Below are 17,822 nucleotides of genomic sequence, written 5' to 3'. Positions count from 1 at the left end.
CTTTTTCTGTGAAATATCCCAGGCCTTTGATATCTTTGCCACTGAAAAAAATCAAGGCATTCTACCAGAAGAGATAATTTGGCAACGGTGAAGTGGAGAAAAATTGATCAAAGGGGAAAACTCCTGAGAACTAATACCAAGGCCCACCGTCTTGAAAATTTATTCATTTGTTTCCAGAGATGTCTCCTCACTGGCACGTGGCTCCTACGTAGGACATTCAGGGAATGTCTTTGGTATTACAGATACTTTAGCCTTTTAGGTACCCAAGCATCTTCCTTTTAACCATTTGAGTTGTGAGTTTCCCAGAGTGAAATTGACATACCTAATTCTTAGAAAAGACCGACTTGACCACAAGGCCAATATGTAACGTGAGGACAGGAAGGGCACAGCAGTGCCACATTTAAAGGGCTCCCACTCAAACTGTAGACACTGAAGATCCACATGATTATCTGAAAAATTTTTCGGGAGATGACAGTAAAATGTCATACTTGAATAAAAGTGAATAATATAATGAACAAACAATGAATCATGGAATACTGCACCAAAAACTAATGATGTAATATATGGTGATTAACATAACAATAAAAAATTTAAAAAAAGTGAATAATATAATTTGAGGACAGATGAAAGGAAAGTATCTTGAGTAAGGGGTTCTTGTTCCAAATCCCCAATAAATATTTTTATTGATAGAATAAAAATATCACGTGGATCATCATGTGAATAAAAAGCTGCTCCCTAAAGCAATGCAATGTTGCCCACAGGCTCTGCTAAGTATATTCATTCTCACCTTAGATGTCCCCAGACAACTGTGCTATATAGATTTTTATATGAGTGTTCTGTGTCTGTTCTTTCAGAGAGAGGATATTACATGACTATCAATATTTCTGCTTATTTTATACATAGCTCCCTTCCTAATTTTTGGCTTGTGATCGGTTATGTGATTGAAAACTACCTTAAATGGTAAAATGACCTTAATGGTAATTAGAATTGTGTATAAATTAAGAGTAACTAGGATTTAAACAAAGGGTTGAAGAGCTTTTCTATGGAGAAAAGGTAGGGGTTTCAGACTGTGGATTTTATAAAATTTCCCGGGGTTGTCAGAGAGTTTTTCATTTGTTTCTTGGTTCTCTGTTCTGTTGTGGCTAGATGAGGTTGCCAAGTAGCAGAGTTCTTGTCACATAATGGGAGTCTCAGAAAAATTTGAAAGGTAAGCACAAGTGAGAAGACAGTTTTTTTTTCTTCTGTCTTTTACCTACAATGGCAGAAATTCCTTAGTGTGTTCAGATGGGAAGGTCTCAGTGGGAGTTCTCACCTATATGTTTCTGCCACAGGATAGGAAATAACTTTGTTATTCTGCGGCAGGCATTTTGCTTTAGGAACTGAATTGGAAATTAATACTTTACACTTTGGATTTTCTCCCTGAGGATTTAAAAGTATTTTGAAGTGTTAACACCCAAATTCCCTTTGAGTCAGACAGGATGAAATTGAAATATCTATGTCTTTAAAGGAAAATGTGACATAGTCTTCCTACAGTTATCACTGGTATTAATAATACTCTGTGCTCCTAGCATTTATTACGTGGCATCTTAGATGTACAGGGAAACTTTAATGAAGACTCTCCATTTTTTTAAGGGGTAGTAATTATCATGTGGCCCCATATTTATCCCTATGGAAATGTGAAGCTCAGGCAGAATAAAATCAAGGAGGTTTGATGGCCCTGGGCCATGAAACAAATGAGGAAAGAATAAAATGAGATCTGGACTTGGCCTTTTCGACCCTCCCTTCCCGCCCCCGAACTTCCTTCTTGACAAAGATTAATGGGATCAATGTGATTCAAGCTCTGAGACTTTAGAGCAAAGACTTTGCAAGCCTAGGAGCACAAAAAAACTTCACAAAGGGCCAAGAGAGTTCGATTTCTGGGTGAACTTTAGATATTTGCGTTCTATAATCAATAGCCTTCCTCTGTGATCTTAAAAAAATCCAAAGATCAATCGATTTTTTAAAAATATCCACCACCCTAAACAAGTGGTTTAAAAATAATAAATAGGATGGAATTAATGAGCTTTGCCTGGCCTGTAAAAACAGAGTAAGTATGCCACATGAATTGTCCCAAATGTCATTCTCTAAAGTTATTGAACTTGGTGCTCCATACATTATATTTTGTCCAAAAATGTCTTGCAGAGAAAACTCTTTTTCTTACTTAGAGTGATGGCAAAAGTGAAGAGCCATAGAAGAACCTAAATAAATATTTATAGGTTTTGGTTGAGTAAATGGGTTAAATGTGACAGTTTATAATAATAAAAACACAGACAGCTCAAAGAGAAGGCTGCACAGCACAAGGCAAGTTCTGATGAAGAATGGGAAAGCTGATTAACATTCACACTTATAATACTCTATTTGTATTATTATTATCGGAATGCAATAGGAATCAACACAATGATTAGGTTGTTGGTTTCATATTACATAGGTGACCCAAGTCAACTATTTTGTAATATTGCATTCAGTGACAAATACAATAATAGATTTAAGAAGCCAGAAGGGGAAGAGAGCAATTCCCTTTTAAGAAAGAAGCTTAACAGAAGTGAAACTATGCAAAGCAGTTAAAAAGCAACATCAACCAATTATTTGCAAAATCACTTCCTCATGAACAAAAGTCTTTGGAAGACACTGATGCCAGTAGTTTTGCTGGTTGACAAAAAATCATGAGAAGCCTTGATAAGGTCAGATGGAATTATGTTTAAACCATAAGTAAAGAAAGAAGAAGGCAGGCAGGACTGAGCTATTCTGTCTTTGGGGAAGCAATGAGCAGGGATCTGAGGTCTGGGATTTTTTTGTTTGTCCTGAGAAGACAAAATGGTAAGATTAAAGCCCATGGGCAGGGGACTTTCTGATGCTCGGGTCCAAGCAGAGGGAAGGTGATGTGGGAGGAGTCAACAGCAGGTGTCTTCTTCAGCTGTCCCAAGCCTCGAAGACAGGGTGAAAAAAATCAGCCTAGCTCGTCAGGTGACAGTGGGTGACCACCAATGATAGAGTAAAGAAGGCTGGACTGAGATCTTGCAGAACAGACCCAATGGGACATGGGGCAAGTTATTGCAGCTATCAGCCTGTCTCCTCGTCTGTAAACTGAATCACTGAGGTCCTTTCTACTCTACAACTTGATCCTGTACCAGGCATCTTGTTTCTTGCTCTAGGCATCTTATTTCTTTTAACTTTCATTCCTTAAAATAATCTTATGCTGTTCATTGTTAAGGGAATTGGGTCATACGACACACTTTAGCAAAGTGATTATTTAGAAAAGGGTATACTCAAGTGTTGAAGTTTGTGTGTAGATGCGTGTGTACAACACAAGTAAGTCAACTAATCTCTCAGTTGCTGGTGACAGCTGCCAAATTTGCAGGCATTGGGTATTAGGAGAATATAACACTTTTCAGTGACTGAAATCACTTCATAGGACATCGCTGAATAAGTAGTATCTGCAGGATTTCTCTGTCTCTGTTTTTCTGTCTCTTTCTGCCTCCACCCCCACCCCAGCTTAGGAGGGATGTATGATAAAATGTAGTTACATAGTTTTTATAATTTCCCTCAATTGTATTTTTTCTTAGAGAAAAAGACTATCAAGTAGTTTAAAATACTCATTCCACTCTAGGCAATATGTTCTTGAAAAACGGATGAAGGGAAACACAGGTCCAACTTTTACAGAGAGAAAATAACAAAAAAGGAAGGATTATATATTTTTCACCTATATATCCTGCCCCATCTTCCTAAGCATCAATGTCCATACACAGTTGTTGAACTGAATAAAAAGAAAATAATGACACTACTAATCAATTCAGAAGAAAAGATGTTGCTAAAATAAAATAGTTGAAGAGTTATGACCATAGAAGAAAAAAATTATTTTCGCAGCACAATAGAGAGGACCAAGTAAAACATTGGATTGGCTCTTGATTTTTAAATTTAATTTCCGGAAACAGAAAGCTAAAATACACTCTGCAGAATTATGGAAAGCATTGAAGGATCTTGAGTTATAGATTTATTTTTTCTTTCTAGGAAGAAAGTCAGAAAGATGAGGTAGAAATTCTCATTTCACAGAGTCAGTGATTACTTTCTCACAGTATTGAAATATGCATGTATTTTTTTTTCAGTTATTAAAGTAAATGAAAACATTATTCCAAAAAATCATGAGAACTAGCTTGAATTGTGTGGCGGAGACTGCTAAGCATTCTCCAATATATATTTCCCTTCTTACTAAGAAAGAAGCCCTTAATTTTCAGATGGGCACAAGGCTACCAAGAATAAAGAGTACAATTCCTAGCTTTCCTTGCAGCTAAATTTAGGGGGGACTAAATTTTGGTTAATGGGATGTAAGCAGAAGTAGTATGTGCAACTTCTGAGGCATGCCTTTAAATGAAAGAAGCACCTTTCTCTGTCCCTTTTTCCTCCTTTTTGGCTCGGATACAAATGCAATGGCTGGCACTTTAGCAGCCATTTTGAGTCATGTTAGAACTTGAGAATGGCAGGACACAAAAAGAGCCAACGAGAATGAACCTGGGTCCTTGTCTCTAGGGAATCCAAGTCCAGCTCTTTGTTGACTATTTCCAGAATTTTGAAATATGAAAAGGTATAGACCTTTATCTTGTTTAAGCCACTTTTTTCTCCCTTCCTTCCTTCCTTCCTTCTTCTCTCCCTCCCTCCATCCCTCCTTTCTTTCTTTCTTTCCTTCTTTCTTTTTCTTTTTCTTTCTTCTTTCCTTTCTTTCTTTTTCTTCTTTCTTTCTTTTTTCTTTTCTTTTCTTTCTTTCTTTTCTTTTCTTTTCTTTTCTTTCTTTCTTTCTTTCTTTCTTTCTTTCTTTCTTTCTTCCTTCCTTCCTTCCTTCCTTCCTTCCTTCCTTCCTTCCTTCCTTCCTTCCTTCCTTCCTTCCTTCCTTCCTTCCTTCCTTCCTTTCTTTCTTTCTTTCTTTCTTTCTTTCTTTCTTTCTTTCTTTCTTTCTTTCTTTCTTTCTTTCTTTCTTTCTTTCTTTCTTCTTTCTTTCTTTCTCTCTCTTTCTCACCTGTAGGTAAATATAATCTGAACTATTATAGACTGACAAGGTCTTCTGCCAAAGCAAGTTCTATGAGAATAACTAGATAGATCATTAGTTTCTTCAAACTGGTTTGTTTTTTTTTTTTAAACCTAACTCTGGAGAGGAAAGAAAAAGCATGCCCTCGATGGAAAATAGTTCACTGTTTTAGTCACTCAAAGAAACAAACACAACTCTGAGTGAAAGACTGACATGTCCCAATCCAAATTAGGTAGACTTTCAATTTTGGATTCTTCCTTCTTTCCTTTCTCCCTCCCTTTCTTTCTCTTTCTTTCCCCCTTTACTCCCTCCCTCTTCTCTTTCCTACCTCATTTCTTTTTCTTCTTAATTTAGCTCTCAAGTTTAAATCAGAGCCTATTTTAGATTCTTTGAATATTTCATATTTTTGAAATGTTTAGCATTTAACATGATTCTTGCCTTTTAATATGCTTGCAGGTCCAAGGAAGATGATTCATTTTTTTCATCTGACACCAAATTTTTCTAGAAATATTATAGTTAAGAAAGTTTATCCACCTTCTAGAAATGGCTTTTTCCCCCTTTTCCCTCAGTAAAGAAATTGTTTCTTTAGGATAAAAAGAGAGAAGCTACCCACAAATTTTGAAATTCTTGAGAATTTTGTTTTTTGGAGAATTCTTTCTTAATGAATATATCTTCTAATAATTAAAATATGCCTGCTCCCTTTCTGCATTGCACACTATGCAGTTATATGAGCAATGATTTCTTTTTTCAGTTCTACTTTTGGACATAATGTCCTTAGGTTGTGGGCCTGTTTATCACGAATATTTGAACAGGATTCACAGACACTTTCACAAACCTATCCAGCAAAGGTTACAGATGACTCTTAAATGGGAAGGAAACAAGAAAAATGGACATTCAAGGTTTCTAATTTTAAAAAGATCAATTGTTTTTATTTTTTCCTCCTTAATTCAGTTATATTCTGAAAGCAGCTACTACCTTGAGCTAAAATGTCAAGTTAGAACATTTGAATTCTAATCAACTGCAGAAATTCTCCTAGTTACATACTCAAGTAACTCAGAAATAATAAGCCAGAATATTCACTCCATAGTGAGTCCACTATGGGACAGTATAAATTTTGGGATAGTATAAATTTTTAAATTAGGTCTAAAATGAAGATGTTTGTTTTTGGGGATAGTATTTTTGAGATAGTATAAATTTTTAAATTATGTCTAAAATGAAGATGCTTATTTTTGGCAAGATTCCTTTCTAATTTACAAGGATTGAAAAAAACAATTTTGTTTTTTATTTGCTTCTCAATTTAGCAGCGTCATGATGGTTTTCCTCAGCTTTGCAACACACATTTTAGTTGGTTCTAGTGAACACAAATTTCTCTCAATCATGAGTGTCCCATTCATTAAGTGAGACAAATGGCAGCCTTGCTATATTTTGTTAGATCCCAGCCTCTCGAAGGTGGCTACCTTCCTCAGTTAGGTCTATAGGAAATAGCAGGGCTTATTTTTCTGAAGGAAAAAAAGAAAGAAGTCAATATTTTGCTAGGGCAAGATGTCAAGTTATCTTCAAAACAAGTAAGTCAAAAGCCTCTCAGTTTTTGAGTGGTATGAACATGTTTTTGCTTCAGGGATACATACCCTCATGTTATATAGCAGATGAAAGTCTTAAGATACCTGGAGATGTATTAGCTTAGAGCTCTTCCTAAGAGATGTTTGAGATTTCTCTGATGTAGACTGTTCTATACTCAAAGATATATTCTGTCTCCTGGGAATTCTGTAACAGCCTCCCACGCCATGTAACTCCCTTGCTCAACTTTTGCAGTCATGAAATATGACTGGAAGAGGAAAGAAAGAAAGAAGGTAGACTGGAAATCATCCCAGCTGTCTGTGACTCCACACAAAGTCAGCAGAAGACACTTAAGAAAGGATAAGTCGTTGTCCACACAAGATAGAAGATGGGGAAGGGTTCATCGAGGTTTTATAAGACACAATGCCAAAGTGGTTCAAAGAGGGAAAAAAACGTTGGTTTTTAACTCTCCCCTTCTGCATTCCAGTCAGCGCCAGGGGCTCTTGGGCAGTGGGCGTCCTATTTTCAGTTTTACCAGGACCACTTCTGAGGAGGACTCTTGAACCTGGGGCTGCACCCTGTCTCAGGATGCCGAGATTCTGGCAAATGAGTGCAGGCTCAGAGAATATTCATTTTTCCCTTACTCCGCTCAGACACACATTGCATATGGAGAAGCCAAAATTTGGCCCAAATGGAGACATAGCAAACACGTTTGTTGAAAGCCCCACTGCATAATGTGCAGTGCTGGATGGATTTCCTAAAACAGGAGGCAAGAATTCTAAGAACTGGAGGCACTCACTCCCAAGGAGCAGCGACCGTGACAGCTCTGAATAGAAAGACCCAGATCAAGAATGACTGCTGAGCGTTACTGCAAAGCTCAGCACTTCTTTTCATCCCTTTGTTGTAGGGAAGCAGAACCTCTATGGAGCAGCCAGGAGAGGAGAGGTAGGGAGAAGCAAAGTGGGGAGGAGAGGAGATCGATCTAACCTGTCTCTGATGAGAGGTAAATTCTCTGGAACTTTAGCATTGTCATTACAGATTGCTGGGATACCATATTAAGTGGTTACCTATATTGAAAATCCATAGAAAAATCACTAGTGTAAGGATTTCCTCCTCAAATCTGTCACCTGCCGTGACACAAGGTGTAGGACTCTCCAGGGCATCTTACCAGTATGTACACACATGAAGCTAGAACAGCAATAAAAGTATGGTGCTTTTTTGTGAAATGTTAACTGTGTTTTGTTTGTCGGGGGGGGAGGGATGGGCAATGAAATGACAGTTTAAAATACTCATGTGTTAATTTTATTCTCCTGTCTTACTGACATTCTATGTCTCCAATAATCTCTTAGCTTTATCCATAATAATCATATGTATTAATCTTGAAATACAAAAGTTATTTTTTAATTAGGAAATGCAATTTTTCATCTTCAGGATTTCTAACTGTTTAAACATGGCAATATTTTCAAGCTACTTTTTAGAAAACTTCGAAGAGTTTGGTGTTTTCATAGCACGTGGCTATATAGCAAGAGCTCCAGACAGGGTCCAACTTTTTCTGGCTATTACAATAATAACTGCCTCTTTCAAATGTGGAGTGCTTCACAGTTTACAGGATACTTTTTACACTCTATCTGATTCTCACCTCACCCTTAAGAGGTAGGGATTATAGTTCTACCATGCAGATGAGGAAACTTCCAAGGCCAAGATGTCCAGCACTGTCCAAGGCCACAGTGGTGGGCCTGGAACCCAAATGCTACCTTTTGCCCTCCAATTCCCCTTCCTTTGGCCATAGCTCTTGCCCTTCTGTATACACGCAGGACTCTGGACAAGGCCACCAAATCCCCTAGGCTTCAGATCACTCCACTGTGCAATGGCAGCTTGGATTTGATCATCTCCAAGGTCCCTGTGAACTCCTCTTCACTTTGAATTTGGGTTTATTCAGTAGAATGAAAAATGATGGGACTCAGTGTGCCTTGCCTGACTGAAGGGGCACAATCCAAAGGCTAGTGACTAAAATGGGCCTCTAAAATGCCACAGTGGTTGTCATGAACTGGGAGGAACCAGGGTAGATTTTTTTGTATTAGTTCTGATTCTTAACAGAGTCTCATAAAATATATGGACTCCAACAAGACAGATAAAAAAGAACCTCTCTTCACATACAAAAATTTGCATGTGATTTTAGATGGTTTATAGATTGACTTCTTAGAGATGTATGGGCTAAGTTAACAACTTTTAGATTGAATAGTACACATGTACACAATTTTGTGGCTTATGGGTGGCCTCATGTTGGTTGTTATACAAAGTGAGCAAAACTTACTTTGATATGGGAGATAGTAACTGAAAGATACAAAAGGAAAAAACTGTGATGTGCCTTCAAAACAGTCCTTTTTTTCTATAGAAAATTATGTTTCCCATATTGCTTTTTTAGTTATTGGGATGGGGTAGGAGAAAGAAAAATTGATGTAGAACAAATATAAATATCTTTTGAAGAAGCCTTTATAGAGAATTCCATACCATTTTTAAAGCTCCTTTTGAATATCTTGAGAGCAACATTCCTGATTGCAGATTTATGGTTGTGATTTCTGTCTCCCAAGCCTACAAGCTCTATGTTTTGGTCTGACACCAATGTCAGAACTGGGATAAAGAATAGAAAATATGAACATCAGAGATACCCATATACCCTCCAAAGGAGGAAAGGTATTCTACTAATCATGTTACCCTTCCATACCCCCATGTAATTTCCAGAACACAGGAAGAACAAGATAACATGCATGAATCTGAAAATTTTAGACTGACATAATGTTATTCTGCATTCTGGAAAGTTGAGAACAAAGAAGGACATCATGTTTTGTCTTGTGGTGTTGAAAAAATGACCCATGGTCAGTCTGAAAGCCAGATCCACTGTTCGTACCCATTTATCAGCTCTCACAGCATCTAACTTCATGTTGTGTAGCCCCCGTAATGTCTGTTAATGCAAACTCCATTGGGCATAAGATAACTGCAGTCATCAGCAACATTGACTGAACACCTCGATACAAAAACCAGTATTTCTTTTAGAATAGACTGTAGAAGGTTTTCATGAAATTTTTTCTTTTTGCATGCCCCACACCAAATATTGTTAAAAAGATGAAAAAACAGTTTTTTAAATAACTTACAAGTATTCATATAAGAAGAAGATGACTTAAAAAATACCCACCCATTCACCTACAACTCATCTAGCGCACAATGCTAATATTACAGACTGTGACAAAAGAACTCAGTGACTCGTGGGGAAGTAGGGAGGCGTAGTCCATCCTCTGGGAGGAGGTGAGACGTGTCAATGCGGAGAGGTGCTCTCAGTGGTGCTTGGCTTCCTAAGTCAAGTTCAGCAGCCATGTTTCAGAGTCAGCGTCATTACTTATTTCGACCTAAAACGGAAAATATGAATTGCTTTAAAGAACTTCAAAACTGAAAACTGAATTTCCTTTCTATTCACCCAGGCTTTTCAAAATGCAAAATAGTTTCTGGGTATTCCTCATGCGGTCTGTGTATATGACCAAAGCAATACGAAAGCCGGAAACCCCGATCTTCAGATTAGGGTGTGCAATCAGGTATAAAAACTGTAATATAGTATTGCCTTCCTGGGAGAGAAGTGCCAACCCCATAGCAATGGAGGACTGATGTTAAGGTCGGGTCTTCGGTTGTCTTGGGGTAAAGAAGATAGGGTAGTAGTATGTCTCCAAACTGCTAGGTACATCCCTAGCCTGCAGCATCCTGTTGGTTGACAGCTCAAGAATTAACCTCATCTGGCTTTCATACCGCTGATCTACATCCCTGCATACATCCCATCCTGTGATGGCTAATTTTATGTGTCAACTTGGGTAGGCCATGGCACCCAGCTATTTGGTCAAACACCAACCTAAGTGTGGCTGTGAGGGTATTTTTTTAAGATGAGATACACAATTAAATCAATAGACTTTAAGTAAAGCAGATTATCCTCCCTGTTGTGGGGAGGTCTTATTCAGTCCCTGAAAAGGCCTTTAAGAAGAAGGAATTCTGCCTCTGGACTGCCTTTGGACTCAAGACTGTAACATCTACTGTTCCCTGGCTCTCTGGTCTGCAAACTCTGCCTGCACTTGCTGGATTTGCTTGGCCCCATTATCCCATGAGCCAATTTCTTCAAATCTCTCTCTCTGCACACACATGCACGCACGAGTACACCCACGTACCCTATTGGTTCTGTTTCTCTGGAATACACTCTTCCATCTCTAGTTACTCTTGTCTCCTGATTCTGAGTCTATACTAGGCAGTGAGCCTTTGGAAAGTGGTAGTTTGGGCTTACGCATCTTCCCACAGTATCAGCCCCAATACACCGTCTGCCACACAGTTGGCACTTAATAAATATTTGTTGAATACTTTTGCTCTCATGAAAAAAGTCTTAGCTGATCCAAATCTCATTCATCCTCAGGGTTCAGTTGACATTTCTTCTCCCTTGCGAAGATTTGTACTCCCATGTCAGCTATACTGCTTTCTTACCCCACTGATAACAACTCTTCCACTGTCTGCTATACCCCCTGTGGAGCTAATGGCATTCAACTTCACAATTAATTTGGCTCCGATTGTTTCACTCAGGTGTGTAAGTTTCCTCCCTACAACTAAGTTATAAGGATCCTGCCAGTAGAGGCTGTGTTTCCCATTTATTTTATAGCCCTATCTAGCAATTCTCTTCCATTAACTCAGTTCAATGACTCTTTCTATGGCCCGATTTGGGGCTCCATCCCAGGACCTTGAGACCATGACCTGAGTCGAAGGCAGACGCTTAACAACTGAGCCACTCAGGCACCCCTACCCCATTGCAATTTAACAGGGATTGAAACTGAAAGATAAAGAGATGAGAATATAATGGTGGCATTTTTATCGTTTTATACAGTGTCTCAGGAGGGAGATTCAAGGTCTTAAAGTTTATTCATCCACCCAACGGATGAATCTCTGCTAGAATGAGGATAAGGCAGTAGGGAAAGGTACTTTTGTTTGTTAGTGCTAGTACTGATGGGAGTTTGGGGAAACTTCTAGGTATACCCACCACGTTTATCTTCTGTGGTGAGATTGAACTAATTCTGTTATTCTTATATTGTCTACACTTTCAGTCCAAGATCAAGCTTGACCTTGTGGCAAGATACTTCATATGTGGTGTTGTGCTTTTCATTGTGTCTCATCTGGAGACGCATAATGTCTATTTGTCCCTCTTTTAATGGTGCTATGATTGACCAATGAGTCTAGGTAGAACAGTTTGAGTTTTGCGAACCTTAAGATCATATCTTTATTTGTTTCTTCAGATGTTCATAGATATGTTAGTAGTTACCTGAAGGTATCTACTCTTAAGGCAGAGTAAAATCAAGTAATAGCATAGTGATGTTATTTCAAAGTGTGTCTTCTGAAAGGCCTGTCATTGTATCTTTTTCTATTGCTTTTCTAAGTCTCCCTGTTATTATTTCTGCGTGTGTGTGTGTGTGTGTGTGTGTGTGTGTAAGATATCTGTGTATTCTATTCTCTTTCCCATGTCTTGTTTCTTCCCAGAACCTGTCATAATGTGGGATTATAAGTATTTCTTGATGTGAATATAAAATAAACAAAATATGTTTTTAACATAAAATTTGGTTTCTGTTCATTGCATATAATTTTAAAGTCAGAGGATATTCTCTTTTGGAAACAGGCAAAATGAAGTTATTTCTCTCATGTTGATTAGTTTGGGGGAGGAGGGTGCTCCATGTCTCCCTTTCACTGGGTAAATCTATTTTCTTGCTGTTAATATCTATGACTAGTACTAAGAAGATTCCTGAGAGTTCTCAGAAAGACAGGAATTGACAGTTTCCCTGGAGGGTACCATTCAGATGCGAGTTTTCTCTTTTTGGAAAAGGCAGTGTGAGAACCAGGTTCCATAGGTTCTGGGGGCAGTGAGTGAGGTCACGTGTTAAATGAGAAGGTCTCAGTGATCCTAGTGAGGCACAGGGCAGATGACTGACCATTGGTCATGGTCATGGCAGACCCTCTTTGTGTGTTGCTGCCCACCTTATTGGTGGCATCATTTCTTCTCAGCAAGAATAGTGGTGCATGAACTGACTAGCCCAGTGACGGGTCTGAACCATATAAACACAGCCATTTCACTGCTCCATGGTCAGATGGCCACACATTAGGGTATGTTCTTACATAGTTCCTAAAAGGAATTAGTCATTTCCCATGATGGATCACAAAGTTATTAATATCAGTGACAGAAGGTAAGTGCTCAGAAGAGAGGAAGAGCAAGAAGCCCAAAGCACTGCCCCTTTGTGCTAAGTAAGGCAGGCATGCAGGGAAGCCCGGCTCTCCTCTGTAAGGCTGAGTGCATTACAAGTTGTTGCAATCTGCATTCTTGAGGCTGTGCCTGGGAAAGTTAATGCCTGTTGTAAGAACCCACCATTTCCAGGGACTGGTGGAAGCCCTTAGGCAACAGAACTCCACACTCAGTGATGGGAAGGGTGAACAGCCCTCAGTTTGAGCAGATTACGGACACTTTGCACTGTGTGCCACAGGGGACAGACAGCATGGATAGAGAAATATAAAAGTGTGAAAGACAATCAAGGACAAGTGAAAACAGGAGAAAGACAGAGAGTTATCATTTTATTAGTCTTTAAGTGCTTGGTCAAGAAAGAGAGGAGTGATGGAGTAAATGCATGTTGTAGACTCCAGGTTCCTCCAGCTTCAGTTTACTAATACATTGCTGGTGGTTACTGGCTTGTTTGTTTGTTTGTTTTAGAAAGAGAGAGCTTGCTCGCATGCAGGGAGGGGTTGGGCGGTGGGGGAAGAGCAGAGGGAGAGAGAGAGAATCTTAAGAAGGCTCCATGGGGCTCCACTTGGGGCTAGATTTCAGGACCCTGAGATCATGACCTGAGATGAAATCAAGAGTTGGAGGCTTAATCCCAACTGAGCCACCCATGTTTCCTTGGTGGTTACTAGTTTTTAAATCAAGGTTTGAAAGCACATCATTCTGACCTGCCCACCTCCCACACACCCACCCCCACACACAGCTCTGTTTTGTTCTGGCTGGTTCTTAATCTAGGTGCTGTAAATGCAAAATGGTCTGGCACAAACTTACAGGGATATGGATCCAAAGCAGCTTTTCTCAGGGAAGAGCAGGTGGGTGCGACCACCTCCGCTCTGTCCAGCAGGCAGTCATCAGAGGCCAATTTCCTCTGGGCTTGGACATGAGAGGCAGTGAAGGTACAGGTGGGCGCTGACTGTAGAGCCTGCCTGAAATGGGAATTAGCCTCGTCTGTCTTCTCGTACTGCGTTGCAAGAGCCGACACTCAATCAGCAGCGGCCGCCTAGCAGGTGACAATTTTTCTGAAGAAAAATTAGCCTCCAGCCAAGGCAATCAGACAAGTCAAGATACCAGAGAAGAGTCAAGTTCTCATTTGGAAATCTTAGAAAAAAATTGGCTGAACGTGGGGGATGAAGCTTTTTCAAGTCTTTCTAAACGGCAGTCGTGGGGCATCTTCCTCACGGGAATTTCTAAGGTCATCAAATCTCTCTAGCTCTATTGTAGAACACAGTTCTGAAATTCCACTGCAGTCTTTTTTTGACAAAGTACCTTGGTCTAATTATTTCTATCTGAAGAATTACTGCCACATAGAGCGTAATTTTCCCACTGCCCGGGTGCTAACCATTTTGATTTTGACAAACTTTAATTTAGTTGCTCACTAGGATGTTCCCTGAAATTCTGTGTCTCTTTCATAGCTGCATAGGTTTTTTTGCCAAATGATTTTTCTTCCTGAGAAGCAAATCTGCTTTTATTAGCCCTCTCCCCTTGGTGTTACTGCAGCCTCCATGACCAGCCGCTCGGTAGGTGTCCTGTTCAAAGCCACCACTGACCAAAGCCACCACTGACCACGTGTGGCTCTCTGCTCCAATGACAAGAGCCACACTTGCTCTTTCTCCTCATGAAAGGTGGTATCAGCGTTTGGTGGGAGTGATGAAAGAGGTCCTGGGAGACCCAGGCTATACTTATTTGAGAGTTATAGCTCCCTTACTGATGGCTGTGCCAAGATGATGGACCCCAACACAGGCTACCCCTGACTTGTGTGTCACATATCCCAAAGCCAGACCCAGACAATAACCACTGAAAGCATCTCTACAGCATCTTTAAATTTTTATTTTTTTTTAGATTTTACTTATTTATTTGGGCATGAGAGAGCATGAGTGGTGGTGGGGGAGGGGCAGAAGGAGAGGAACAAGCAGACTTCCCACTGAGCAGGAAGCCCGACTCAGGGCTTGATCCCAGAACCCCAGGATCATGACCTGAATGGAAAGCAGACACTTAACCGACTGAGCCACTCAGGCACCCCTTTATTTATTTATTTTTAATGGTATTTCACCAGTGCAAAGCTGACAGACCCTGCCCCGCACCCTCACAGTGTGTGTGGGGGTGGTGTGGGGGATACCCAAGGCCTCCCACTTATTCTACACCTCTCATGTCTCTTCCCCATGCCAGACTAGAGTCAAACTCGACAGGATCTTTTTTCCTCACTGATTCTGCCAAGCCTGGTCCCTTGGCTGTGGTTTCGCTGTATAGTAGGTAGGGATAGTGGGAATCTTGTTCACCTCTATAGCTTTTTTTTTTTTTAATTCAAGTATAATTAACATCCAGTGTTATATTAGTTTCAGGTGTACAAGATAGTGATTCAACGATTCCATACATTTCTCGGTGCTCATCATAAGTGTACTCCCTTCATCTGTTTCACACATCCTTCCACCCACCTCCCCGCTGGTAACCATCAGTCTGTTCTCTGCATTTGTATCTCTTTCTCTTTTTTTTTAAATCTCTTTTTTCTTTGTTCATGTGTTTGTTCCTTAAATTCCACATACAAATGAGATCATACGGTATTTGTCTTTCTCTGTCTGACTTATTTCACTTAGCATGATGCCCTCTAGGTCCATCCATGTTGTTGCAAATAGCAGGATCTCATTCTTTTTTTGTGGCTGGCATCTCCACAGCTTTAGGTCTGAAGAGTCACATTGTTTAGATGGTGGAACCATGGCTGCTGAGGATCTGGGGGCAACTCCACCAAGAGCTACCAAGATTCCTGCTCTACTTAAACATCTGCTTCCTCATAGGCTTGCTCAGGTTATGTGACAACTATGGCAAACACTAGATTGGATAGTCATGCATTTCAACTTCACCCTCTGTAGAATGGCCAAGCAAATTCACCTCCATGCAGGGGACACCCATTCTCTTCTGCTTTCGATTAACTCCTTATCATCTTTCCTAAGTCAGCTTAGGCATCATCCCTTAGTCTATCCCCTGCCCCTACAAGTGAGAAGTAACCATTCTCCCCTCTGCAAAAAATTGCCTTGGGGACACTGTTTTGCATCTACTTATTTCTGTGTAGGTCTCCTCACCTAGATCATTGGCTGCTGGCGGTCAAAGCTCAAGTATTGCTCATCTTTCTCTCTCTGGCACCCAGCATAGGGTCTAGGACACACATTATAAGTAACAGAGAAAGAGGTGTAACTAAAACTAAACTAATCTCCTTAATCAGGCCTTCTTGATAGCTTGGTATCATTAATTTAAAAAGAGACAAAACATGGAAGACCAACTCCATATGTAAAATGCTTTTTCCTATCACATCACCCCCAACACACACATTCACACACAACTTGACTGTGGGCACATGAAAGGTATGGTTTATGATTAGGAGCAATGACACAATCAAACACGAGAATGAGGGCTTCCTGTACAAATCGGCAGTGTGTCCTTGTCAGTGGAATGGCTGCTTGTAACTACCCCTTGAGATTCAAAAGCTACCCTTCCACATACGTGTATCAGGATTCTACTGATTCCCTTAATAAAGTGGCTTCCTCATAAAACCTGGTTCTGTACTCCATGGAGCCTAAAGGGACTTAATGAAAGTTAAAAACCAGCATTCCTTTCCCTGTCTGACAAGTTATACAGAAGATTGGGTTTTTTTTGCCAATCTGTTGCTGGGTGGTGATATGGCATCACTGAGCTGGGCACAACAGAATCCAATCTAACGGCTTTATTAAAAGAAATCAAGCAGGCTGACTTATGCCAAGTGAATAAACTGTAATATTTGCATACCAGTGGGGAGCACACATACTGACCTCTTCAATTGTTTCATGCACAATGATTTTAATTCAGGTGTAGTTCGATCTTTCAGATTCCTGCTCCCTTCATGGTTGAAAGGCTTTCCATATTCATCGGACAGGTAATATGCATAATCTGTCAAAGCAGGAACTTGTTCTATTGCTTTCTGTGGCCTGTAGTTTATGCTACATTCAGCTACAAAGGTGTGAACAGGGGAGTTGAGAAAACTCTTTGAGGAAGCAGTAGAGTTGATCAAAGCCTTTCAGGTAATCTCACAGGTACGTTTCATGTACTCTTGATTCACAGGGATGGGAGAGACATTAGGGAACACAGATGGCAGTCACTTGCCTCTGGGCCATGCCAGAGAACGCTGTGAGGTACATGGATACACATGCCATTCGAAAAAGGAGATTCCATTATCAACATTAATCAATTGCAATTTTAATAACCTTCCTTAATAGAAAGATCTTTCTTACATCTGACCAACATTTTTCATATTGCAATTTCCTCTGCTGAGTTATTTTTTTCACGGTGGAGATGAAAGAAATCATTCATCACCTTCTTTATTACATAATGAATGTGTGTTAGACTCTCCTAGACGCTACTAGGCATTGTTTCCATTCTTTTCTCACTTCCAATGCACTCATCATCTTTATTATTGTCACAATCTCTGCCAAGTTCCCCAGATCCACAAATATCAACTTTTGGAGCACATCATTTACGAGCACTCAGTAGCATGAGTAATGAGGTGGTGACTGCTTAGTCCCAGAGTGTTATATAAGGTGAATGATTTTCTAAATTGGATTTGCTTTAAGAAATCAACATTTATTTAAACATCTGTCATGTGACAGGCACAGCGCTGATTTGTATAGCTTGTGAGCTATGTTTCCTTTAGATCATTCTGCCAGAATAAAATTAATCCAACCTGGAGCGGTTGGAGGAGCCCAGTGCAGGTTTCTTAAGGCTGGGGGTGAGGGGGCTGCAGATGCGGGCAGGAACCACTATGGCGAAGAGGCAGCAGATGAAGGCTTTCATGTGTGTTTCTTAAACCAGTGGCTGTTCTACATAATGTCCTTTATCATCACGGAATTG

At 39.9% G+C, this 17,822-nt stretch overlaps 1 protein-coding gene across 3 annotated transcripts in view; it reads right to left on the bottom strand.

The window, feature by feature from the left end:
- Window positions 1-4,955: 4,955 nt before the first annotated feature.
- Window positions 4,956-17,822, bottom strand: part of NKAIN3 (sodium/potassium transporting ATPase interacting 3) — a 608,438-nt gene continuing 595,571 nt past the window's right edge. Inside the window, exons 7-8 of one of the 3 annotated variants that reach the window (XM_027572733.2) lie at window positions 13,722-13,876; window positions 4,956-10,017 (exon numbers count right to left, since the gene is read on the bottom strand). In XM_027572733.2, coding sequence (XP_027428534.1) covers window positions 10,004-10,017; window positions 13,722-13,876 — 169 coding nt within the window. In that variant the 3' untranslated portion in view covers window positions 4,956-10,003. Of the gene's footprint in view, window positions 10,018-13,721; window positions 13,877-16,789; window positions 16,866-17,822 lie in introns of those variants that run through there. The other 2 variants (XM_027572739.2, XM_035727341.1) reach the window with 2 other exon arrangements.

Source organism: Zalophus californianus, chromosome 4, assembly GCF_009762305.2.
Source record: "Zalophus californianus isolate mZalCal1 chromosome 4, mZalCal1.pri.v2, whole genome shotgun sequence".
NCBI classification, from domain to species: Eukaryota; Metazoa; Chordata; class Mammalia; order Carnivora; family Otariidae; genus Zalophus; species Zalophus californianus.
The sequence above is the reverse complement of the archived record's forward strand: the minus strand, read 5'-3'. Positions and strand labels throughout refer to the sequence as shown.